Source organism: Aedes aegypti, chromosome 1 (assembly GCF_002204515.2).
Source record: "Aedes aegypti strain LVP_AGWG chromosome 1, AaegL5.0 Primary Assembly, whole genome shotgun sequence".
Taxonomy (NCBI): domain Eukaryota; kingdom Metazoa; phylum Arthropoda; class Insecta; order Diptera; family Culicidae; genus Aedes; species Aedes aegypti.
The window spans coordinates 81,061,563-81,088,727 of record NC_035107.1 but is presented as its reverse complement, the minus strand read 5'-3'; the positions used below and the strand labels follow the sequence as shown (position 1 = coordinate 81,088,727).

General features: G+C 41.0%; 1 protein-coding gene across 1 annotated transcript in view; it reads left to right on the top strand.

The window, feature by feature from the left end:
• LOC5571309 (sentrin-specific protease 1) overlaps positions 1–27,165 on the top strand; it is a 51,356-nt gene that overhangs the window by 14,914 nt on the left and 9,277 nt on the right. Inside the window, exon 3 of the mRNA XM_001653574.2 lies at positions 18,802–19,648. Within this exon, the coding sequence (XP_001653624.2) occupies positions 18,802–19,648 (847 nt within the window). The remainder of the gene's footprint in view (positions 1–18,801; positions 19,649–27,165) is intronic.

The following is a 27,165-nucleotide window of genomic DNA, read 5'->3' as shown; positions in this document are numbered from 1 at the left end:
TTTCGCATCTCCGTACAAACAAGGTTGAATTCAAGGTTGTTTTTCGGTTCACTTCTGTCTCTCTCCCGGTGCAAGTTTTGCCCGAATAGGGGAGGCTTGTACAAAACAGCCCACTGATCGGTTAAGTTTTTTTTTTTTTCTCTCGATATATATATATTTATTTTTTTTTTTAGTTTTATTTTTTTGCCCGTATAGGGGAGGTGTGTACAAAATAGTCCACTGATAAGTTAACTTTAAGCTATTTTTTGTTTTTTTTTTTTTTTACTTTATTGTTTTTTTTTTATTATTATTTGGTTGTGGTTGATTTTTATCCCGCATGGACGAATCGGATGGAGGCGATACGCCTCCTAAAGATCTCGTTGCTCGAACGCGGTTTTATCAACCGTCTTCGGCTGGGCCTTGGGTTGTCTATTTCCGGCGCAAAAATAAGATTTTGAATGTGCTCTCGATCTCTAGAGAGCTGACGCGTAAATATCCTGGGACCGTTATTCACCAAGTGAAGCAATCCAAGCTGCGTGTAACTGCACCTAGTTATAAAGCAGCGAATGAGATTGCTCAGCATGAGGCTTTTACTGTGGAGTATTTTATCTACATACCTGCCAGAGAGGTCGAGGTGGAAGGGAAAATTATCGACGCGAGTCTGACATGCGAAGACATTAAGACTGGCAAAGGCGTTTTTGAGAACCGGTCCATTCCTGATGTGGCTATACTGGATTGTAAACAATTACAATCAGTTTCCATGGAAGGAAATAAAAAAGTGTTTTCGCCGTCAGCCTCGTTTCGTGTGACTTTTCCTGGTTCCGTTCTCCCGAAATTTGTTTGCATTGATAGTGTTTTTTACCCAGTGCGCCTTTACGTGCCGAAGGTATTCAATTGTACCAACTGCAAACAGCTTGGTCATAGTGCTAGCTTTTGCGACAACAAGCCCCGTTGTGGCAAATGCAACCAAGCTCATTTAGAAGATGCTTGCACACAGGAAGCTGAAAAATGCAGCTACTGTAGCAAGGATCTGCATGACTTGCAGAAATGCCCGGCATACAAAAGGCGCATTCGAAATGAGAGTCGCTCAATTGTGAAGCGCTCCAAGAAGACGTATGCGGAAATGGTGAAAGCTTTAAATCCGCCTGCAAAAGAGTCTTCATCAGCCATCCCAGTTGGTAACTCTTTTCAAGAGTTGTCTTCCGATGAAGCGAACGACGACGAAACCGATGGGGGAGATTCTTCGGAGGTACACGCACCCGGTAAAAGAAAGTCTCCATCTTCTCCGGGACTGCGCCGTAAGGTATTGAAATCTTCCCTCAGAAGTTTGCCTAATTCCAAAGGAGGTGGGGCAAATTTGAAAATTCCGAAGAAACAGGTCTTTGATGCTTCCGTTCCGTGTTGCAGCAAAGATCTGCCGTCCCCGCCTCCACAGATAAAATACACTTCAAAAAGAAGCTCTAGACAAGAAAGCAAAAGAAATGCTACTGAAGTCCCTCGCTCTTCCTCGAGAACCCCCCGGGCTAAGCGAGGACTGATAACTTTTACGGCCCTTGTGGATCGCATATGTAATGCTCTCGGAGTTTCAGACTCATTCAGAGGCATACTCGACCTTTTTCTCCCCGCAATAGAAGAATATCTCAGGGAATTGACTATCTCGTGGCCCCTCCTTGCTTCGATCATATCTTTTGATGGCTAATTCAGCAAGTGAGGTACAAGATATGATCACTGTGCTACAGTGGAACTGTCATAGTCTAAAACCTAAATTAGACACATTTAAGTTTTTGCTTCACAATTCCGATTGTGATATATTTGCACTTTGTGAAACATGGCTTTCTTCTGAAGATGATCTTAACTTCTACGATTTTAACATTATACGCCAGGATCGAGATGATAATTACGGGGGTGTGCTTTTAGGGATCAAAAAGTGCCACTCATTCTACAGAATCCCCATCCCGACTCATCCAGGCATAGAAATCGTTGCTTGCCAAATAAACGTAAAGGGTAAAGATCTTTGCGTAGCTTCTGTTTATATTCCTCCAAGAGTTTCAATAAACCGCCGTCATCTTTGGAATGCAGTGTCCATGCTCTCATCCCCAGTTCTAATACTGGGTGACATGAACTCACATGGTACTGGATGGGGCGAATCTTATGACGATTGTAGAGCGGCTATTTTCTATGACTTATGCGACGATTTCAACTTGAACATTTTGAACACAGGTGAAGTGACACGTATTTCATCCGACGGCAAAGAAAGCCGTCTTGACCTGTCTTTAGGATCAAGTTCACTATCATTCGATTGCATGTGGAAGGTTATCGATGATCCCCATGGTAGTGATCACTTGCCCATAATAACCTCTATCAGAACTAATTGTGAAAGGTCAGAACAGTCAATTCAGGTTCCTTTTGACCTCACTAGGAATATCGATTGGCAAAAATTTGCATCAGCGGTAACTTTTGGTATCGAATCATTCAACACTCTCCCACCGTTGGATGAGTATCGATTCCTAACAGAATTGATTTATAAAAGTGCATTAGAATCCCAAAAGCAACGAGTTCCAAGTGCATCCTTCAAAAGACGACCAGCCACACCTGGTTGGGATGATGAATGCACTCAGTTGTATCGAGAAAAATCAAATGCCTTTAAAGCTTTTCGTAGATATGGTACCTCAGAACTTTATTTAGAGTACTCGAAGCTCGAAAAAAGACTGAAGAATCTTATTAAAGCGAAGAAGCGTAGCTATTGGCGACGTTTCATCGATGGCCTCTCACGAGAAACTTCAATGACGACGCTTTGGAGAGTGGCTCGCAACATGCGAAACCGCTCATCCTCAAATGAGAGTGACGAATACTCCAATCGTTGGATATTCAACTTCGCAAAAAAGGTCTGTCCAGACTCAGTTCCAGCTCATCCGCCTTTTTGGGAAACTCCAAGAGACGATTCTTTGGACAGACCATTCGCTATGCTGGAATTTTCTATGGCTCTTCTTTCATCAAACAACTCCTCTCCGGGACGCGATATGATTAAGTTCAATCTTCTTAAAAATCTCCCCGATATCGCTAAAAGACGGTTGCTTGACCTGTTCAACTCATTCATGGAGCACAACATTGTTCCACCTGAATGGAGACAGGTCAAAGTAATAGCTATTCAAAAGCCTGGGAAACCAGCGTCTGATCATAATTCGTACCGCCCGATCGCTATGTTATCATGTTTAAGGAAATTGTTAGAAAAAATGATCCTATCCCGACTCGATCACTGGGTCGAATCAAACAACATGCTTTCCAGTACACAATTTGGCTTTCGCAAGGGCAAAGGAACAAACGATTGTCTAGCGTTGCTTTCATCAGATATTCAACTAGCCTTTGCTGACAAGGAGCAATTGGCTTCGGTTTTCTTGGACATTAAGGGCGCTTTTGATTCAGTTTCCATAGAAATATTGTCAGAAAGCCTGCACAATAGTGGTCTACCTGGAATGTTGAATAATTTCTTGTACAATTTGTTGTCAGAAAAACACATGAGCTTCACTCTCGGTCAACTGACAACTTCCAGAATTAGCTATATGGGTCTTCCCCAAGGCTCATGTCTAAGTCCCTTGCTTTATAATTTTTATGTTAAAGATATTGACAACTGTTTGGAAGAACCATGCACGCTTAGACAACTTGCAGATGATGCTGTGGTCTCTATGAAGGGTCCACGAGCGGAAATCCTGCAAAGACCATTGCAAAATTCCCTTGATAATCTATCCACTTGGGCTAGAAACTTAGGGATCGAGTTTGCTCCGCAAAAAACTCAACTGGTTGTATTTTCTAGGAAGCGGAATCCTGCCCAACTGAAGCTTAAGCTTTTGGGAACAGACATCGACCAGTCTTTGACTTCAAAATACCTTGGGGTCTGGTTTGATTCAAAAGGCACTTGGCGAACTCATATTAGGCATTTAACGGAAAAATGCCAACAAAGGATCAATTTTCTACGAACAATTACAGGAACATGGTGGGGTGCTCACCCGGAAGACCTCATAAAACTCTATAAAACAACTATTTATCTGTTCTAGAGTATGGCTCTTTCTGTTTTCTCTCAGCAGCAAACTGCCACCTGATTAAATTGGAACGAATTCAATATCGTTGTTTGCGTATCGCCTTAGGGTGTATGCACTCAACACATAATGCGAGCCTAGAGGTTCTGGCAGGGGTTTTACCGCTACAGAACCGATTCTGGGAGCTCTCGCTAAGAATACTTATTAAGTGTGGAGTGAGCAACACACTCGTTATCGAAAATTTCGAAGAATTGCTCAAACTGAATGCTCAGTCAAAATTCATGAGAGTTTATCTCTACTACATGTCATCGGACATTAGCCTTCCATGTTACAACCCCCCACGTGTACGCTTCACCAATGACAGTTCCTCTGTTGAATATGATCTGTCCATGAAACAAGCTATTCATGGAATTCCAGATCAACTTCGATGTATTACTATCCCACGTATTTTTAACGCAAAGTACCAGAATGTCGATTCCTACAGGAGATATTTCACTGACGGTTCCCGTATAAATGGATCCACTGGCTTCGGTGTCTTCAATGAAAACTCTTCCGCCTTCCGAAAACTTCAGGAACCTTGCACGGTTTATGTTGCTGAGCTGGCAGCAATCAACTTCGCTTTGGGGATGATCTCAAACATGCCCGCAGACCACTTCTTCATCTTCTCGGATAGCCTCAGTTCTATTGAGGCACTCCGATCGATGAAACCTGTAAAGCATGCATCTTACTTTCTTACAAAAATAAGAGAGCAGATGTGTGCACTGGTCGAAAGATCATATAAGATTACCTTTGTATGGGTCCCCTCACATTGCCTAATTTATGGCAATGAGAAGGCGGACTCTCTCGCAAAGGTGGGCGCTGAGGAAGGTGAGATTTATGATAGACGAATTTCACACGATGATTTTTTTCATTTAGTACGTCAAAGTTCTCTTCACGGTTGGCAAAGCGATTGGCTCAATGGCCAACTGGGACGGTGGTTACATTCCATAATTCCTAGAGTTTCCTTGCGAGCCTGGTGGAAAGGTTTGGACGTAAGTCGAGATTTCATTCGCGTGATGTCAAGACTTATGTCCAACCATTACTCGCTAGATGCACATCTACACAGGATTAACCTCGCGCTGAGCAATATTTGTAACAGGTGTGGTTCCGGTTATGATGACATCGATCACGTAGTTTGGCAGTGCCCGGATATGGACGCCTCCAGAGCGCAACTTTTGGATACCCTTGCGGCCCGAGGTAGACAACCCTATGTTCCAGTTAGAGATGTGTTGGGCACCCGCGATTTCATTTATATGGTCGCAATTTACGATTTCCTTCGCTTGTCTTGTATAAAAATTTAATTTTCTTGTGTTCTCTTCTCCAGTTTTTTTTTTCTCTGTGTTGTCCCTTTTGTGTTGGATTGAGGATCCTGGCCATCCGGCAGACGAATACCGGCAAGAAATTGGTACCAACGCCATGACACTACAATAGAGCTACCACGCTATACCTCCCGGATGAGCTGCAGAGAACCCTAAACCCAATCCTTACCATGTCCTTCCCTTTCAAAATTGTGACCATTAACCTCGAGTTGCCACGAGTACCCTGGCTCCATCCCATACTAACTTTGGTAATGAAAAAGTAAATAAATTGTAAATAGTACAAAATGAACTTCGGCTCCGTAAAGCGTTACACGCATTTGAGCCCCAAATAAACGAACTAGTTAAAAAAAAGAAACATGGACCACGAAGCGCAAGAGATGAGGGAGCATTCTACAGCGGAGCGGAGCGAGAACACCAACCCCAGCGTCGTAAGAAGCAATCAACAAGAGTCAAAGAGGATCGAGCGTGCTATAATTGTCAGAAGGTAGGACATTATGCGGCAAATTGTCCCGAGAAGCCTAACCAGAAGAGCAGCAAGGGACGAGCAATGTGCGCAGTTTTGGCAGTCGGTGACGTGGACCAAGGAGAATGGTATTTCGACTCTGGTGCCACCACACATATGGCAAAACCTGGATGGAATCTACACGGTAAGCAGGAGATTTCTTGTCAAGTTAGTACGGCGAACAAAACCAGTATGATGGCCAGAGTCAAAGGCGTCATTAGTCTGGATTGTGTTGAAGGCCCTGTGGATGTACAAGAAGTCCTAGAAGTTCCGGATTTGGCAACTAATCTTTTGTCAGTCAGCAAGATATGCAGCAAAGGTTTCACGGTGAAGTTCACAGAAAGTGGCTGTACAGTGCTGGATGAAAATGGACAAGTTTTTGCGTCGGGAACAGCCGAAGGAGGACTATATCGATTGAATCGGCAGGTACAAAATGCGTTTTTGTCAAGTGAGTTGGAAGTATGGCATCGAAGGCTTGGTCACCTGAATGTGCAGAGTTTGAAACAACTGAAGCAGATGGTCACTGGCTTCCAATTGAACAAGATGGAGAATTTGAATTGCGTAGCATGTTTTCAAGGCAAACATTCCCGAGACCCATTTCCAAACAGTGAATCCAGAGCAAGCAAACCGTTGGAGCTCGTACATACGGATTTATGCGGACCATTTGAAGTACCTTCGTTGGCCGGTAGTCGATATTTCGTTAGTTTTATTGATGATGCTACTAGGAAAGTTTTTGTGTATACCCTGCGGACCAAAGATCAAGTATATGAAGCTTACGAAGATTTTAAAGCAATGGTTGAACGACAAACTGGTTTCAAGTTGAAAATTTTAAGAAGCGACAATGGACGAGAATTTATCAACGGTCGGTTTGAAGAGAGTTTGAGGCTTGATGGTATCCGGCATCAGAAATCTTGTCCGTACACACCACAACAGAACGGAGTGGCGGAAAGAATGAATAGAACAATTCTGGAGAAAGCTCGAAGCATGTTGAATGACGCAAAAATGCAGAAGAAATTTTGGGCTGAAGCTGTGAATACTGCGGTATATTTGATCAATCGCAGCCCAACACGAACGTTACATGGTAAAACTCCAGAAGAAGCGTGGACGAATAAGAAGCCGTACATTGGACATTTGAAGATTTTTGGTTCTGTTGCCATGGTGCATGTTCCGAAACAAAAAAGGTTGAAGTTGGATCCGAAATCAACGAAATGTGTATTCGTCGGTTATGCAGATGATGTTAAAGGCTACCGACTGTACAACCCGGAGAATGGAGGGATTATTATTAGCAGAGATGTGAAGATACTCAATGAAGATCAATGCAATGGGGAAATAGCCAACAGAGATGATAAGGTAGATTTTTTGGAAATTGAATTTTCTGACGTGATTGACGAACTGCGAGCCCCAGAGATGCTGGAAGGAGAACAGGTAAATGAAATTGAACCGATAGCAAATGAAGAAGAGATATCCAACGCAGCAAATGATGATGGGGAAGATTCTAGCGATACCAGCAGCAGTTCAGGGAACGATTTTGAAGATGCTAGCGACGAGATTGCGCTCCCACCGCAATCAGTTAGACCAGCTTTCCAAGAGCATGAGTTTAGGCGCAGCGGCCGGGAGCGCTGCCACCCAGGCAAGTATACTGATTTTATTACTTATAGTACGTATACTGGCCAAATTGTATCTCAAAACCCACAGTCGACGGTCAGAATCACAAACGGTAACTCTACAATGAACAGTATCGAGACAATGAGCGATCCAACCACCTATGAAGAGGCATTGAGCAGACCAGACCGGAAGCTATGGCTCGAGGCGATGCAGGCGGAGATCGTTGCACTGCAGTCCAATCAAACGTGGATCCTGGAAGACTTACCAGACGGAGCAAAAGCCATCAAAAATAAATGGGTTTTTAAAATAAAACGAGGACCAGATGGAAAAGTTGACTGCTATAAGGAACGTTTAGTGGTCAAAGGATGCTCACAGAGGCCAGGCATTGACTATGATGAAGTGTACGCTCCGGTAGTGCGATATTCGACATTACGATATTTGATGGCATTAGCGGTAAAATTCGATTTGGAGGTAGATCAAATGGATGCAATCACAGCATTTCTACAAGGTAAGCTAAACAATGAAGTAATCCATATGCAACAGCCAGAGGGATTTGTGACGGATCCGACGAAGGTGTGCCGACTTCGAAGATCGCTTTACGGCCTCAAGCAATCTAGTAGAATATGGAATCAGCAGCTTGATAAAACGTTACGAGAATTTGGACTGGAACAATCAAAAACGGATCCTTGCTTGTACTATTCAATTGAAGGAAAGAATATGCTGTTTATTACAATTTACGTAGACGATTTTCTTATATTCACTAATGACACAAACATGAAGAAACGCTTGAAGAAATTCTTGTGTAACCGATTTCGCATGAAGGCTTTAGGTCAAGCGAAGTATTGCTTAGGACTACAAATCACCAGGAATGAGAAACGAGGAGAATTATTGTTAGACCAACGTAAATATATTTAAGACGTACTGGACAGATTCAATTTGGCAAATAGTCATCCCGTTTCAACACCATTCGAACCTAGCGAGCGTTTGGACAAATCAATGGCTCCGAAATCAGAGGAAGAAATTGAAGAAATGAAAAAGGTTCCATACAAAGAAGCTGTCGGATGTTTGCAATACATATCACAAGCCACGCGTCCGGATATTTCCTATGCAGTCAACGCAGTTAGTCAATTTAGTAGCAATCCAGGTCAAAAACATTGGGCGGCCGTCAAAAGGATTTTCCGTTATTTGAAGGGAACAATCAACAACAAGCTCTCGTTCAACAAGAAAGGCAACGATGAAATCATTGGCTTCACCGATGCAGATTGGGGAGGAGATATGGACACTCGACGATCAACTACGGGATACGTTTTCATGCTTCAAGGTGGAGCGATTTCATGGAATGTTAAAAGGCAACCAACGGTAGCTTTATCATCGTGCGAGGCAGAATATATGGCGTTATCACGAACGATTCAAGAAGCGTTTTGGTGGAGAAATATGCTGAAGCAAATTTTTGGAGAAAGACAAATCAAGATTTTCTGTGATAATCAATCTGCTATCGCCATAGCCAAAAATGGAAGCTACAACCCTAGGACAAAGCATGTCGATATACGTTTTCACTTTGTTCACGATGCTATTGAAAATGGTTCAGTGGTAATCAATTACGTGAATTTATCGACGACCATACTCAGTTTGCGATGCTGTACATAATACGGGAAAAGTCCCGCAAGTTCAAGAAATATGAAGATTTCAATACTGACGGTAGACCAAGTATTTGAGTATGACTCAAATGCACAAAAGAAGTTCTACTTTAGAAATGGCATGCAAATAACGACGGCATCCAAGTAATCAAGTTACGCCACGGTAAAATAGCATTGGGGAGAGGCTCAAACGTAGAAAAGATCATCATAATGCATGTCTACTCAAGCATTCCGAAGCTGAAGTGTCCTGAAGCGATCTCCATAGCTGTCTTTCTCATCAATCAGAGCCCGAAGACAGTCTTATCCAAGACGGTTACCTCGTCTAGGACGTCCACTAGATGGAAGTATAGAGGGCCTTCGTTCATGATGACTTGAATAAGCATATTCATATGAGGGTAGCATGCGGCACAAAAGCGGGTTGATGAACGGTGTATGATTGCCATAAGTCCCTTTACGAATTAAAGTAGTTTCCCGGTTGCTTCAACCCGTGCAAAACTCTGAAAGGAGGGAGGTATCAGATATCAGAAAGCCGGCTCCGGTAGCACGTTCTCTGTCAATCAACAGATTTGTACCACCGCAATATTTGAACCTATTCAATCATCGACCGCGAAGAGCTATGGAAAATCATGGACGAGTACAGCTTTTCCGGGAAGCTCACAAGATTAATAAGAGCAACGATGAACGGTGTACAGAATATCGTAAAGATTTCGGGCGAACATTCCAGTTCGTTCGAATCCCGCCGGGGACTTTGACAGGGTGATGAACTTTCGTGTCTGCTATTCAACATCGCGCTAGAAGGTGGCATGCGGAGAGCTGGGTTCAATAACCGAGGCTTGGTGGTGAATGCGTGAAAAATAAAGTACATGCTGATAGGCGGAATCGAGCGCGACAGCGCCCGCCATCATCAGTGGATGTCGGGCCTACTGGGCTCCAGAAGAAGCTGCGATCGAGAAAGATTCACTCCGCACCAAATGTACCATGTACAAAACGCTAATAAGACCGGTGGTTCTCCATGGACATGAAGCATGGACCATGCTAAGAGGACCTGCAAGCACTCGGAGTGTTCGAACGAAGGGAGCTTAGGACCATTTTTGGTAGTGTGCAGGAGAACTATATGTGGCGGCGTATAATGAACCACGAGCTCGCTAGGCTCTAGGGAGAACCCCTGAATCCAGAAGGTGGTGAAAGCCGGAAGTGTGCGCTGGGCAGGGCATGTTGCAAGACTATCGGACAACAACCCTGCAAAGATGGTGTTCGCGTAGAATCCGGTTGGCACAAGAAGGCGGGGAGCACAGCGAGCGAGGTGGCTTGATCAGGTGCAACAAGACCTGGAGAGCATACGTTAAAATTGAAGTTGGAGGGTCACAGCGCTTAAGAAAGAGAGCTGCAAAACGAATGAGTGTAAAATGAGTTTATAGCTCCTTATCACAGAGTTTACCAAGTAATTGGAATCGCAGTTTCGCAAGAACTGGACAGTTACATACTAGGCGATACGAAGTTCCATAATCGGAATCACACAAATGAGTCAGCACAATGAATATTTGCCATGTTATAGTTCATTAGACAGTAACCAATCAACGTTATAACAAAGAAGCTGAAATTCGATTTTGACCGATCTGTTGAAAACTTCGCCTCCTCTGGAGATGGCTCAGTAATGTACACTTTGGTTTGACGATACTACTCCAAACTATTCCAGTAAATTGCCTAAGTTGCCGCCCAAGAGTTGATCTGAAGTGCTTCGAATTGGGAATACCAGGCTCAAGGCCAATTAAGTCATGCGATGCTCCTTTGCAAGCTAACCAATTCATTTACAACGATGGAAGAATGGCCAGGTGTTCATGTAACGTTTAAAAAGTTCAACTTGCGATAACTAACCTCGACCTTCAGTTGGCCGCAGCAAGAACTTTGATAGCAGCCTGACTATCTGAATAGTTGTACTTTACCATTACGTGCTATTCAAGTGCGGATTGCACTCCACACATCAGAGCAAACATTTCCGCCTTGAATACGGTGTAGTGTTTATAAAGTGAATGGAATAGATGCAGCCTTAGCTCGTGAGAATATACACTTCTGTACAGCTGATGGAATACACACCACAATAATCCCCAACGTGGCACTTAAAACAGCGGTCCTCGCGATATCCAGATATGGTTAGGAAGATTATGCAGAAACGCCTGGACGAACGTCATTTTCCAGAAATATTGAAAATTCAGAAACTGGTACAGTTGCCGAAGCCAGGAAAACCGCCCGTGGATCCAGGACCATATGGGCCTATTTGTTTACTGGATACACTCAGTAAACTCTTGGAACGGGTTATCCTCAACAGGGTGATGAAACGCACAGAGAGCGAGAACGTGCTATCATTAAGGCAGTTTGTATTCCGGAAAGGAAGGTCGACGGTGGACGCAAGCTGGAGAGATTCGAGAAAGCATTGAAATAAAAGCGTAGAAGGGATCGTTACTGTGCCGTGATCACGATAGATGTGAATAACGCGTTCAACAGCACCAGTTCGAAGGCCATTGCCACAGCGTTGCGCAGAATTCGGGTTCCCGACTACTTGTGCCAGTTTTTGAAAAACTACTTCCTGAGGTATGAAACTGGCGCCGGCCCGAAGAAGTTAAGAATAACGGCTAAAGTCCCACAAGGTTCCATACTGGGTCCAACGCTGTGGAATGCGATGTACGACGGGGTCCTTTCGCTGGAGTTACCCGAGATCGTTGGTTAGGCGTAATGCTAGACGATCGGCTGAACTTCAACAGACACATTGATTATGCATGCGAAAAGACGGCGAAGACGAGCAATGCACTCACAAGAATTTTGCTCAACATAGTTGGTCCTAGGAGCAGTAAGAGGCGTCTTCTGGCTGGCGTATCAACATCGCTATTAAGATACGATGCAACAGCCTGGAGCGCGGCGCTATAACCAAGCGAAATCGGGAGAAGTTAAATAGCGCGTTCCGATTTATCACCATGCGAGTGGTGAGCGCGTACAGGACTATATCGTTGGAGGCGGCATCCGTAATCGCTGGGATGATCCCGATCTGCATCATCCTGTCTGAAGACATCGACTGCTATCAGCGAAGAGAAACCACGCAGGCGAGGAAGTTGGCAGAAGAAAGGAAGGTGGACAGGGAGAACGGAGAAGTGAACATCCATCTGACACAGTTCCTTTCAGGTCACGACTACTTCAAGCAGTATCTGTATCGATTCATTTTCATCATTTTGTCCAGAGTGTATGGAGATTGAAGAAACGCCAGAGCTCCCGATCTTTGGGATATGATGCACCTGCAAACCGGAAGTCATCCTCCAACCGGAATTGCAGAACCGACCCTGACACTTGGCCGACCACCATCGAGTCGGAGTAGGCTAGATCCTCTGTCGGGGGCTATTCTGAATAGTACGAGCGTATCACCGGCTTGAGTCGTCGGAGCGCCAGTGAACCGGAAGCCGTCATCCAACCGGAATCGCTGGGCCGACTTCGGCACTACCGGCCAACAACGGAGTATGAACATCGCGTAACGTTACCGGTTTTGGGAGATATTCCTCCATCGGGATACTCCACATCGTAGTAGGCTAGCTTCACTGTCGGGAACTACACCGAGTAGTATCGATCACGACGAACTGCCGGCTTTGAGTCGTCGGGGCGCTTGCGAACCGGGATTGCAAGACCGACCTCGGCATCCAACCGATCCGCCGGTAGAGCATGACGAGCAGAGTAATGGAGTCAAGCGCACCAACAAACACAGTGGCATCTATCGAAAGAAGTCTTACGTGACCCAAGCGAACCCAAATGTGAGTGACGATGGAGAAACAAATTGCAGCCAGATCGAATAGAGAAAGAGGCTATTGAATAACATTGAAATAACCGTTGAGAGTATGGGTAAGGAAATTTTATGACAGAGGCTTGCTTTTTGGTTGGCAGACTGTTGACCAGGAGTAGGACCGATTATAGGGAAGTTTAGCGCTCACTGGTTTACAAACGAAAACAGCCTTAAGCCGCGTTCATTTATTACGTAACGCTTAAATTCAAAATGTTTGACCACCTCACCACATTTTGTATGAAAAATTTCAAATTTTTATATGAACCGCTTGAGCCTTCTCTCCCCTTCCCCTAGAGCGTTACGTAATTTGTGGATGGCGCCTTAGACTCATTGGATTCACCGCCTCCAAGATCATGGTCATATGTAGTACCTATTTCCAGCACAGTCTCTCGTATCGGTACACCTGGAGACCACTCCAACAAAGTTAATCGCATATGCTGTGTGGAGATATCGGGTGCATCATGGGACTCGTTTGGAACACGCAAAGGACTTCGACAAGGCGATGGTCTTTCCTGTCTCCCATTCAACATGGTGCTACGATTTTTTTTTTTCAGAACAATCTTCGTAAGATTTTTTGAAGAAATTCCCAGTGAAATCAAAGAAAGAATGATTTCAATATTCTAGTAGCAATATATGGGTGAATCCTTTGAGGCTTTATTTGAAGATCTCTTAGGGAAATTCTAGAAATCTCGCGTAACTTTTCAAAACGACCTATCTAACAATTCACACATTTCGAGTAAATCGAGCTTGAAGGTAGTGAAAATATATTTTGAAACTGTATCAAACTGAAACAATTTTTCGCCACTGTGTTGCTTGCAGAGGGAAACAGTGTAATAGAGTTCAACGTAAGAAATTAAATTATGAAAATTTATCTGGAAATTACACTAAAATCTATAAAAACATCAGATAAGACGTTTTGACCAAAAATATGTACATAGGATAAATCACATAGGTCGTTCTGTATCAACAATTGTTACATTGGACATTCACTTCGGTCATTTTTTTCAGTTATCGTAACATAGGACATTTTGATTTGAACACACAGCTAGCATGTTTCATTTCATTTTGTATCCAATTGCGTTGAACATGCATTCAATGCAACGACGCCACTTTTTCCCCTCCGTCCGTGTGTCCTATCTAACAACAGAAGGAGGGGAAACGTTGAGCTGTATGTAGGACTTTTTGGTTTCTCGCTGTTTCTCTCTCAATCTACCCCCCCCCCCCCCCTGTTTCAATGCTGGTTTTGCCCACACTTGTTCGTGTGTGAGTTTACCTCTGCACGACGGGTGGCGACGACTGTGTTGCATTTGGCACCAGCCGTCGGCGCATACAAAGCGGTGAGGAATGATGACGATGACGACGCCGTCAATAGTGTTTTAGGAAACCAACTCCAAACAAATACATACACTTCTCCTCTCTTCGGTAATTAATTGCTCTGCAAATATGTGTGCGCAAGTCGCGCATGCACGTTCCTTGTGTTGCTGCCGGGAAGCATATGTATATGCTTGATCGACCAAGGATCTGAATCGGATTGATTCAATAAGATCATGATGCTCAATATCATTCTCCTATATGCATTCAATACGATGATATATAAAAAGAGAAGTGGCAGCTTAGAGAATGCTGATCCAATCCAGCGAAAGCGTAAAACATGATTTGGCAAAAAGACCAAAATACAGTTTTGTGTACTTCATTCTCTTTTTGTTATTTGAGCGTATTCAATATTGCGAGGCAGTGCGACTCTGAAAATATTTACTAAAATTATTGAGAAATAGTCATTGTGGCATTCTATACTTCCAAGCAGTGTCTCATACACGCTTCTCCTAATCATTCCCACGATTCAACTATATTCCTAAGCTATATTCACGAATGTCCTATGTAACATTAGAATCGTGTTTATTCTTAAACGTTACATAGGACATGTGGTAGGTTCTCTGATCAAAGGTCCGCTTCTCCTCTCTTCGGTGATCAATCGGTATGCAAATGCGCGTGCAAGCCGCGCGTAAGCATTACTCGTGTTGTTTCCGGGAATCACATGCTTGTTCATCTCTGGATCAGGATCGGATGGATATAATGACATCATTTTGTACAATTTCATTCCCCTAGTTTGCACTCAATACGTAAACTATGTGAAGAGAGGAGTGGAAGCTGAGAAAATGTCGATCCCATCCAGTAAAACACGTAAAACATTATTTTGACAAAACAACCAATATGCAGTTTTACGTACCTCATTTCTCTATTTTGTATCCACGTGCGCAATCATTCAAGTACAAGTGCTCATTTTGTTGCGGTGTGCCAATCGGAGACACCAGCTGTGCTTTGTTTTGATTCATTCGATCCCACGACGTCACTTTTTCCCCTCCGTCTATGTGTCCTATGGGTCCTATGTAACAACAGAAGGAGGGGAAACGTTGAGCTGTATGTAGGACATTTTGCTCTCTCACTGATTCTCCCTAAATCTTCCCCCCGTTTTTATGAAGGTTTCGCCCACATGATCATGTGTGAGTTTCCCACTGCATGACGTGGTGGTGGTGACGGCTGTGTTGCAATCAGCACCAGCCGTCGGTGGAAACAAAAAATTGCGGTGGGGAATGATGACGATGACGACGCCGTCCATTTTGTTGTAGGAACTTGAGAAAGGAGCCAGCGCCTAACAAATACATACAGCTTCTCCTCTCTTCGGTGATTGATCGCTCTGCAAATATGTGTGGGCAAGTCGCGCATGCACGTTGCTCGTGTTGCTGCCGGGAAGCATATGTATATGCTTGAAAGACCATAGATCTGAATCTGATTGATACAATGACATCATGATGCTCAATCTTGTGCTCAATATGCACGCAATACGTTAATAATATGAAAAGAGAAGTTGCAGCTGATCCAATCCAGCGAAACGGTAAAACATGATTTGTCAAAAAGACCAAAATACAGTTTTGTGTACTTCATTCTCTTTTTGTCACTTGAGCGTTTTCAATTTTGCGATGCAGTGCGATTCTGAAAATATCGACTGAAATGATTGAGAAGCAGTAATTGTGACATTCTATACTTCTAAGTAGTGTCTCAGACACGCTTCTACAAAGCATTCTACCGTTTAAACTCTATTCCAAAGCTTTATTCAGGAACGTCCAATGTAACATTAGAATCGTGTTTATTCATAAATGTTACATAGGGCATATGGTTGGTTCTCTGATGAAAGGTCCAATGTAACAATTGATTAAAAGTGATGCGATTTTAAACATTGGTCATTTTGTTAAGCTTTCAATAGATTGATTTATTGTTAATATATCAGAACGAGTGTTCTAGTGTGCTGCTAAGAGGTGTAACGCAAATGATTTGCAATGATAATCTCGATTTGTTTACATTTGTTACTTAGGACGTTTTGAAAAGTTACGCGAGAAATATTTTCTGGTGAAAATGCAGAACAAATCCGAGGATAACTGTGATGAGATTTACCGTAAGTATTTCTGAAGGAGTGCTGTATTAATCCTAATAGAAAATTCCTTAGAGGAATACGTGACGGATTTATAGATTTTTTTTACGAAAAAATCCATGGAGGTATCTTGTACTTCAAGACAGGATTCATTATGAACCCATCTGAAAGAATACTTAAAGGAATTCTTGGAGAAAATTCTGCAAAAACATCTACTGGAGTAGCAACTTTGGAAAATTTCCTGGATGAATACCTGATGAAGGTGGAGGAGCAATCGATGACGGAATTCCTGGAGATATCTCTGGACTAATACTTCATTTTTTCTTGGGGGAATCCCTAAAGATATTCTTGTAAGCATCCCTGGAGAAACTCCTGGAAGATTCCATTAGAAATTTCCTAAAGAATTTTCTAGAGAAATCTCTTACACATAAATTATTATTATTATTATTATTATTATCTTTATTAAGGAGATTTTCAGCCCTATGGCTGGTTCATCTCCGTACGAGAGAGCGTCATAGTGAGTGGCTCCCCTGGGCTAACTATAAATCACATTAGTATTACATAGTTGGTTTCAATTTGAAGACAAAGCTTTAAAAGTTGATTAATTTAAATGTTCTAGTGTGATGTTGAAATACAATTTCCCTTTCTCGTTGTCAGGTTTCGATGCGAGGTCCAGTTGATTGGAGAGAGATGATTATCAGATTTGGTGGTACAGATCGATGTGTTTTAGGTACAGTTGTGTTCAGAATAATAGTAGTGAAAGCCGATTTTCATACAAAATGCTCAACTTTAACAAGCTGTAACTTTGTTTCCATATGAGCAATCGGCATGAAATTTTGGCAGTGAACTACAAATATACTCAATTTCATTATAACGAGATTTGAAAATGTTCACACCACCGGCTAAAAAGTTAAGCACCAGGTGAAATCGCTCAAAATAATAGTAGTTTTAACATTTTAAATATCCGCTGTACTTTGAGTTTTTGAATTTTTCTTCTGTCACCGTTTCAATTATTTCCACCCAAACTATAAATGTATAAACGAGCCAATTTTTAACAAAATTGTTGCTGAACAAAAATTTACAAAAGAAAAACTACTATTATTTTGAGCGATTTCACCTGGTGCTTAACTTTTTAGCCGGTCGTGTGAAAATTTTCAAATCTCGTTATAATGAAATTGAGTATATTTGTAGTTCACTGCCAAAATTTCATGCCGATTGCTCATATGGAAACAAAGATACAGCATGCCAAAGTTGAGCATTTTGTATGAAAATCGGCTTTCACTACTATTATTCTGAACACAACTGTAATTCATCAGCCGAATTATGCTATCGGAGTCGTTATTGAGCGCGGAGCGAATGCTTTCAGCAATGCCATGTGATGCTCGTGCCGCTAGGTATTGCGGGCAGTTTATGAGAAAGTGTTCTACAGTGTTTGGAACATTACATGCAGAACAGATTTTTCTAAAGGGTCCGTCAGACCCCATGTTATGCGAAACTTTGGTGTGCCCAGTTCTCAATCTCTTACACATAAATTATTCTATATTCCTATCTTACATCTTTTAGACATTCCTTTGTGAAATTTTGATGAAATTATTGTTAGAACCTCCGGAGAAATATCGGAGGGAATCCCAGTGTGAATCCTTGAAGAATTGCTTAAGGTAAATATGCATCGAAGCCAAACCTTAAATTTTCAAGAGCACAAATCTAGAGAACCAGACAGCGGTTCGAGCTGAAAAATCAATCGATTGGTCACACGCTGGTGGTAATACTTTGAAAACCTGTGAAAATTGATGAAAGAGTTCATTGAAACACCCAGAACAATTCTTAGAAATATATGTGAAGAAATTATTGGATGAATCTCAAAAAAAACTCCGGATGTGTTCCTTAAGGATCATCCTTGGGAACACTTACCTGGACATCGTGGAATTGATGGAGATACCTCTGGTGGACATTTTAGAGATATTTATAGACACATACTACAACGACTTGTCAGAGGAACCTCTGAAGGATATCTTGGAAGAACTCGAGGGGAAATTTGGAATATGTTCCTCGAGGGTCCCTTGGAGAATCTTGATTGGAATTGCTAACGAGATCTCTGTATGAGTTCTTAAGAGAGTGTTAAGAAAAAAAATTGGAGAAAAAATTATATATTTTAGAAAAATACGAATTCTTGATGGAATTCTAGGAAGAATTCCCGTTGAAGTCCGTAGGAGTGTTCCTAGAGAATCCCCAAGAGAAATTCTAAAGTAATGCCAAAATGTAACATTTTTTTTTGTAAAAATATCAGACAGATTTAAATATCGTCCAGGGTCTCTTAGTTGGGCTACTTGTTGTAGATTTCCGAAATCCGACAGGTCTTATTCTTTTCAAAGCTTACAATAAAAACTATTTCAATCTAAATTACCCCTTAAGTTCATTATTTCATTTCATCTCTTTCAGATTTTCATTCCAAGTCAGAACCGATCTCGGACAGATTGAGGATCCCGGTTTACTCCAAGAAAATCATGTCGGAAGGAACGAATAGCAAGCAGAGCGCCTATTTCGGTGCCATCGGCAAGACGCGGCTCGAGTTTGCCGATATTGAATTCTCCGACGACGAGGACGAGATTGACTGGATCAATCGGCAGCATCAACAGCCCCAGCAGCAGCAGAACCACCATCGGGGTCGGGTTAGCAATGTCGGAGTTGGCGGTGGTGGGGTCACTGCCTCCCTTCGACACCCGCCACCGTTGACGAAAATCAAGCCTTCCCTTGCGCCGGTTCCCTCGCTATTTCCCATCCGGACGAAGCTAACCAATGGCACTGCTGATGGGTACAACAGTCGTCCATCGTCGGATACGTTCAAGAAACCGTTCGTATTCAAATCTCAACCAGCGACACAACAGCCAGCGCCACCGCCGCCGTCACAAACCAAACGCAACTCCATCATTGCCCAGAGCTACAACATGACGGAGGTGAATAAGTACCGAGCCCTGCTGAAGCGACTGCTGCCGAATCTCTACTCGCCGGAGGAACCGCAATCGGCCAGCGCTTCGCGAAAGAACTCCCTACTGCTGTCGACGGACGATATCAACCTGTCGTCGTCGACGGCCATCAATCACAGCCACGGGGAAGGCGGCCACTCCACGAAGGTGGCCGGTCCATCGACCAGCAGCGCGGCGATACGCTCGATTCCGGTGATTGACCTGTCGCTGGAGGAGAGCGACTCCGAGGGACGGAAGAAGCGCACAAGCTTGTTCACCACCGTCGACTTGACGCAGTACAGTTTGACCGCCGAGGACGAAGCGTGAGTATAAGGGAGTTGATTCCTGAATTGTTTGTTTGGATGAAGGGGGCGATAATTAGTCACAAAAGATACAAAGAGATACGGTTTTCATGCCTTACGAATCTTATCACTGAACACTAAGTAGGTTCATGAACGTAATCAAAGCAATATGCAGAAAAACTGTTATGAAACTCTTAAGATTTCTGCCAAGAATATTGCCAACAGATTCTCTGGTTTTATTAAAATAAATCCAAGATTTTTTCGAAGAATTCGTCAGCTTTCCCCGACGAATACAGAAACCATGATTTCGTCAAGAAAAGCCTTGTTTCTGTACACATCAGGATTTTTTTCCTGAGATTCCTTCTGAAATTCTACAAGGAGTTCCTACAATAACCACTCCAAGAATCGTTTCTGTCAGTGCCTAGAATTTCTTAAGCGAGATTATAACAATAGCTCAAGGTATTTTTGGAAATGCCTCTAAGCATTCTTCCAGAAGTTCATTCAATATTTTTTTATCTTTATTAACGAGATGTTTAGCCATGCGCCAGTTTCGTTATTCACTAATTTTTATAATTTTTATTTTTCCAGAATTTACTATAATCCTTATGGTATTTATTAAAAAAGCACACACAATGAATAGCTTCGCGAATTATTCAAGGAATTCTAGCAAAAACGCATTCTGCACGACCTGGGATCGAATCCCATCCCCGAGTCACTTATGACGAAAGTGGTATAGTGACAACAGCAGTAAAGCCGTTAGTCCAGAGATGAACTAGCCCAAAAAAATCTCTTTATAGGGATAATGATAGAGATAAAAAAAGCATGTTTTAGAAAGTTTATAGAGATTCTTGAAGAAATTTCTAATTGCATTCTCTATTAACTCGTTCAGGATTTAATTCCAAAACATTTATTTAGAATCTCTTTCTATAATTGTCTTCTTTGAGTCCTTGTCACCCAAGTTTTACTTCAGTAATTTCTTGAGATATTCCTTCAGAAGTTGCTCCTGATAGTTCTGTATTTCGACCGCACCAAGAACTCTTAGAGATAACTAAAATTTTCCGGCTGCAATTCTTTTAGTTCAATAATTCGATTCTATAACTTTCCCCAGAAATCCATTCCCCCGAAAACCATTCCCCAGAATTCCGTTCCCCAGAATGAACCATTCCCCAGAAAATCGTTCCCCAGAATGTAACATTCCCCAGAATTCCATTCCCCAGAATGCACCATTCCCCAGAAAGCTATATGAATATCCATTTTTTTTTTCTTTTTTTAATTATTGCTTTGCGTGAGTCACTTATGTGGGGGCCCAGATAGCCGTAGCGGTAAACACGCAGCTATTCAGCAGGACCAAGATGAGGGTCGTGGGTTCGAATCCCACCGGTCGAGGATCTTTTCGGGTTGGAAATTTTCTCGACTTCCCAGGGCATAGAGTATCTTCGTACCTGCCACACGATATACGCAGGCAAAAAAAGTCATTGGCATAGTAAGCTCTCAGTTAATAACTGTGGAAGTGCTCATAAGAACACTAAGCTGAGAAGCAGGCTCTGTCCCAGTAGGGACGTAACGCCAGAAAAGAGGAAGAAGAGTCACTTATGTGACAGGCTAAGGTCTGATGTGACAAAACAAATATGTAGGTAGGAGGGTTAGGGACATAATGAACACACGGGGCGAAATGGACACCCCCTTACTCTCTGGGAATATGCATATTTCAGCAAAACTTTATAAATTGTACGGCATCTGTATTGTATATGAACGTTTTGACGGTATACAAGTTTACGCTCAGCTTCATTTGTCCTCTGAAATTCTACTATATTTTTTTCTCAGCTTCAAATTAGTTTATAAGCAAAGCGGTGGATTTAATTTTAGAGCAAAGAAACATATTTCCATTCTATGTAAAATAAGCATTTACCTAATGTGTCCAATAAGCCCCTAATCCCCCTATTCATGAGTATTTTGCATATTATAATAATACACCCTTCTTTTAATACATTCCCATAAAATATACAGACTATATGTTTATTTTTGCATATATAGTGATGCACCCTTCTTTCAGTATTATCTCATTAATGATATAGGCCAAATATATCGCTGGAAAGCCCATATAGCATAAGGTCACTTGGCATAAAATGATTTGGTATAAAGCCATTTGCCATCCAGCCATACTTATGCTCCTTCTTTTCAAAAAGGATGTTATTCATGTCATGCCAAATGGTCATTGGCCAAATGACCATTATATCAAATGATCCTTGATCATTTAGTCAATCATGCCAAATGCCTTCTTGCCATTTGGTATCCTTACGGAAAATTTTGTCTATATCGTCAACAGGATAAGACTGAAAGAAGGGTGTATCACTATTTTGTGCAATTACAAAGTCATTTGTAATTTAGACTTGACGCAAAGAAGGGCGTATCATTTTGATGTGCAGAATAGTAAGTTTTTATTCTGCCGAGTTTACGTAATCATTATATCGGAAACGTATAATATGATACCACGAACGACTTTATTCTAATCGGTGTAGCCCTAAAAAGTAAGAGATGATGCACCTTCTTAAAACATTGATGAAAAGCTGCATACATCACTACATTTGATAAAAATTGGACATACATGTGAAATTATACATTTGGAAACTACTATACCGAAAGAAGGGTGTAGCTCTATTTTGTGCAGAGTAGTGATGAGTTGTATATTCTTTTAAATAAATATTGGATATTGTGTTTCCCCATAGACTGATCTATCAGTCTTCATAAGTGCCAATAAAAGTGAAACTACTGTGATAGTTCATTTGCAAATGAAATTTGAATTATGCGTAAAGTGTTCATAATTAGAAGCACCAATGCTAATCTTCTCATGTACTTGTAAACAACTTTGTATGGAGTTTAATTTTCAAGTTTTTTAAATAGATTATTTCAAAACTTTAAAGTAGATAGGGAGACTTACGGCTTCGGCACCATTTCTAGCGTAACATTTGAAAAGGGCCTAACTGCAAAATGTAAACAAACTTGATTATTCATTATTCGTATCATTTTTTACGTATATTATTCCTACATACTCTTACGGGCATGCAAAATGCATTATTAATGGTAATTTTATTCAAATTTAAAAGGGCCTATCTGAAAATGATAAAACTAAAAGGGCCTAACTGGTCATAAAAGGGCCTAACTGAAAATTTCCATCAAAATCAGATTGGCCCTTCCGTGCATTTTTAATTTTCCTCCATATTTTTCAATATTTAGCCATTGTATAGTGTTTTTGAAATATTTGAAAAGGGTCTATCAGCATAACGTAAAAATTGAGAAATGCTCGATTGAAGATTCTGTAACATATTGATTGTTACTATTTTAAACTCATTGCTATCTAATACTTTTAAACTTGTGTTCGACACTCAGTCTATTACTGGGCCACGTAACGTTTTAAATCTAACATAACATAAAAACTAGTAAAAAATGTTGAATTCAAACATCATCGGCAGATAGGCCCTTTTACGAGTCTTCAAACCAGTTAGGCCCTTTCAATTAGGCCCTTTAATTGAACATGGTTTCAGTTAGGCCCCTCCAGTTAGGCCCTTTTATATAACATAGTTCCAGTTAGGCCCTTTTGGAATTTGTTAATTTTATTGATTATTGAATAGATTTTCAAAGTTTTAGAACAAAATCAATCGATTATGTGAGAAAATCAACATTGAATATTGAAAATTCTTTATTGAAGATTCTGTACTATATTGATTATTCATATTTCAAACCCTTTCTCCTATTTACTAGTTTTATATTTGTGTTCAACACTCATAATAGTCTACTAGGTGGCCCATAACGTTTTAAATCTTAAATAACAAAACAACTCGTGAAAATGGTTGAATTCAAACATCATCGGCAGATAGGCCCTTTCACGAGTCTGCAAACCAGTTAGGCCCTTTCAGTTAGGCTCTTTGATTGAACATGGTTTCAGTTAGGCCCCTCCAGTTAGGCCCTTTTATTAAACTTAGTTCCAGTTAGGCCCTTTTGGAATTTGTTAATTTTATTGATTATTGAAGTGATTTTCAAAGTTTTAGATCAAAATCAATCGATTAGGTATGTGAGAAAATCAACATCGATTAATAAAAATTCTTTATTGAAGATTCAGTACTATATTGACTCCTATTTCAAGCCCATTCTCTTTTTTGCTAGTTTTATCATAATCTTAATGCGAAGTTAGTTGAAAAACTGATTTTTTATCCTGAAAAAAAAATCAATTACATTAAAAATTTTGAATATTTTTTATTTGTTGCCTCTAGTTGTGGATCGAGTTCCAAAAGTCGCGATTTTCACAAAAACAAATTCGTTTGTTTTTGAAACAGCCTTGCAAGAATTCTTCTTATACTTCTTCTTGGCATTACGTCCTCACTGGGACAGAGCCTGCTTTTAAGCTTTGTGTTCAATGAGTACTTCCACAGTTATAAACTGAGAGCTTTTTTTGACAAGTTGCCATTTTCGCATTCGTATATCGTGTGACAAGTACGAAGGTACTCTATATTCAGGAAAGTAAAGGAAATTTCCATTACGAAAAAACCTGGACCGACCGGGAATGGAACTCAGATACCTTCAGAATGGCTTTGCTTTGTAGCCGCGGACTTAAACTGCTCGGCTAAGGAAGGCCCTCAAGTATAAAACAAGTAAAAAAGTGAATGGGTTTGAAATAGATATAATAAATAAGGTACTGAACCTTCAACCGAGAATATCCAATATTTAGCTATTACATTGTTTTTCTCTCGCTTTATTTTATTCAAAAACTATGAAAATTACTTCAATAAGCAATAAAATCAACAAATTCCAAAAGGGCCTAACTGGAACTATGTTTAATAAAAGGGCCTAACTGGAGGGGCCTAACTGAAACCATGTCCAATCGAAGGGCCTAACTGGTTTCAAGATTCATTGAAGGGCCTAACTGCTGATGATATTTGAATGCAACCATTTTCACTAGTCGTTATGTTATTTGAGATTACTAACGTTCTGGGCCACGTAATAAACCATAATGAGTGTCTAACACAAGTATAAAACTAGTAAAAAAAAGTGAATGGGTTTGAAATATCAATAATCAATATGTTGCTGATTTTGTATAGAATAGCTTGTATGATATTGTGTTGTTTTCTCACATAATCATTAAATGTTGTCGAAGAATTATGCAAATCACTTCAATAATCAATAAAATTAGCAAATTCAAAAAGGGCCTAACTGGTTTGAAAATTCGTAAAAGGGCCTATCTTCGGATGATGTTTGAATTGAACTATTTTTACAAGTTGTTGTGCTATTTCAAATTCAAATCGTTGTGAGCCACGTAATAGACCATTATAAGTGTCGAACACAAGAGGTTATCCGAAAATGACGTCCATCAATTGGGGCCTCCTCCAATGGGGGGATGTACGAAAATGTGACAGTGCATGGATTGGGTATTAGAAAAAGCGTGACAGAGGGGGTAGCAGGGTTCTAGAAATCCCGAAAAACGATGGACGTCATTTTTGGATCTTCCCCAAGTATGAAACTAGTAAAAAGCGAATGGGTTTGAAATAGGAATAATCAATATGGTACTGAATCTTCAACCGAAAATTTCCAATATTTAGCTATTAGATAGTGTTTTTTTCACATAATCGCTAAATTTTGTTCAAGATTTATGCAAACCAATTCAAAAATCAATAAAATTAGCAAATTATAAAAGGGCCTAACTGAAACCATGTTCAACCAAAGGGCCTAACTGAAAGGGCCTAACTGGTTTGAAGATTCATAAAAGGGCCTATCTGCCGATGATGTTTGAATTCAACAATTTTTACGAGTTGTTGTGTTATTTGAGATTTGAAACATAATGAGCCACGCAACAGACTTTAATGGGTGTCGAACACAGGTATGAAACTAGTAAAAATGCGAATGGGTTTAAAATAGGAATTATAAATATGGTACGGAATCTTCAATTGAGAATTTCTCAATGTTTACGTTTTGCAGATAGGCCCTTTTCAAATGTTACGCTAGATTTGACTATTATCGGCAACAAAATTTCAAACGCCGAATACACAGTAATTTCTTATCAAATCACATCAATGAAAACATTCAGATGATTCTTTGTTCTGCCCGCTTCCCACTGACGAGATTTACGAGACTGAACAAAAAATACCGCCAAAGATGTCATCAATTCAAATGAACACGCCTCAAAATGCGACTGATTTGGAGCTGCCGAAGAGATTTACCTGCAGCTCTTATGGCAAAATGGCCGAAGAGAACGAGGTTGCCGACAATAGTCACATTGACAAAAGATGTTCGCAGCGTTGTAAAAACGTTTCCAAAAGCATTTTGACAAGTCTGTCGGTGTGAATCGTTATAGAATTGAACAACGCATACATGTAAACAGATAAACACGGAATTTGTCTGCTGATGTCCGAGAAAATTACAAAAGAAGCGCGACATCGGCTTAGACTGCCGAGAATACGTAAGTTCCCCTATATAATTTTCTGGGGAATGGTCCATTCTGGGGATTGGTTTTCTGGGGAATGGTTCATTCTGGGGAGTGAAATTCTGGGGAACGGTACATTCTGGGGAATGAGATTCTGGGGAATGGAATTCTGGGGAATGGGTTTCGGGGGAATGGTTTTCTGGGGAATGTTAAAGAATCCAATAATTCTGGTCAATTCACCATCCACAGCGCTTCCATCGGTTTTGTTCTGGATCGCTTTTTTAAGTGTGGCGCTTCTCTAACCCAAATAGTTTCGAATTTAATTATGTTTTCTAGAAGCTTCAAAAAACCCTTAAGAGAATATTGCGCGACTATTGAATAGGTTCTCCGCAGACTTCAGGGCAACCTTCAGAAATTCAGGGATCCCTCGAAAATATCCTCTTGACATTCCGCCACCAATTCTCCCAGAATTTCTTTCAGGGATTTTCCAATGAGTGCTTATAGCAATTCCTCCAGCCGGTGATCTTTGAGAACTCGAACGTTTTTACATCCATAATATCCGCAGAGATTTCTCTGAAAAAGTACTCCAAGTATTTTTCAACCAATTCCTCCACCGATTGCTGCAATCTTTCAATAATTCCTACACTGCCCATTCTTTCAATAAAATTTACAAAATTTTATTGCTTAAAGAATAATAAATTCGGAATTCACAAATTTCTCCAGCTCCTGCGGTTATTCCAAGTCAATTCTCAAGTAAAATCTCCATGGATTCTTCAAAAGTTCATTTAATCCTTCCTTTCGCACGACTGTTTCGTTACGAAGAAATTGTTTTCATAAAACACAACAATGTTACAAATGCGCTAAATTTATTGAAATCGGGTTATTTTCTTTCTATAGGGAAAGTGTACCAGTTATAGCCATAGTGGTTCCCTATTTGGTCATACGGGAAATTTTGATAACTTTCACATTTTAAATCTTTTTAAATGTTTGAACATCAAGATATATTTTAAATCTTACTATTACAACACACCAAATTTTTCAAAATGTGAAAACATTCAAGTAATCCCGTATGGCGAAATAAGGAACCACTATGTCCATAACTGGTACACCTACCCTAGTAAATGAT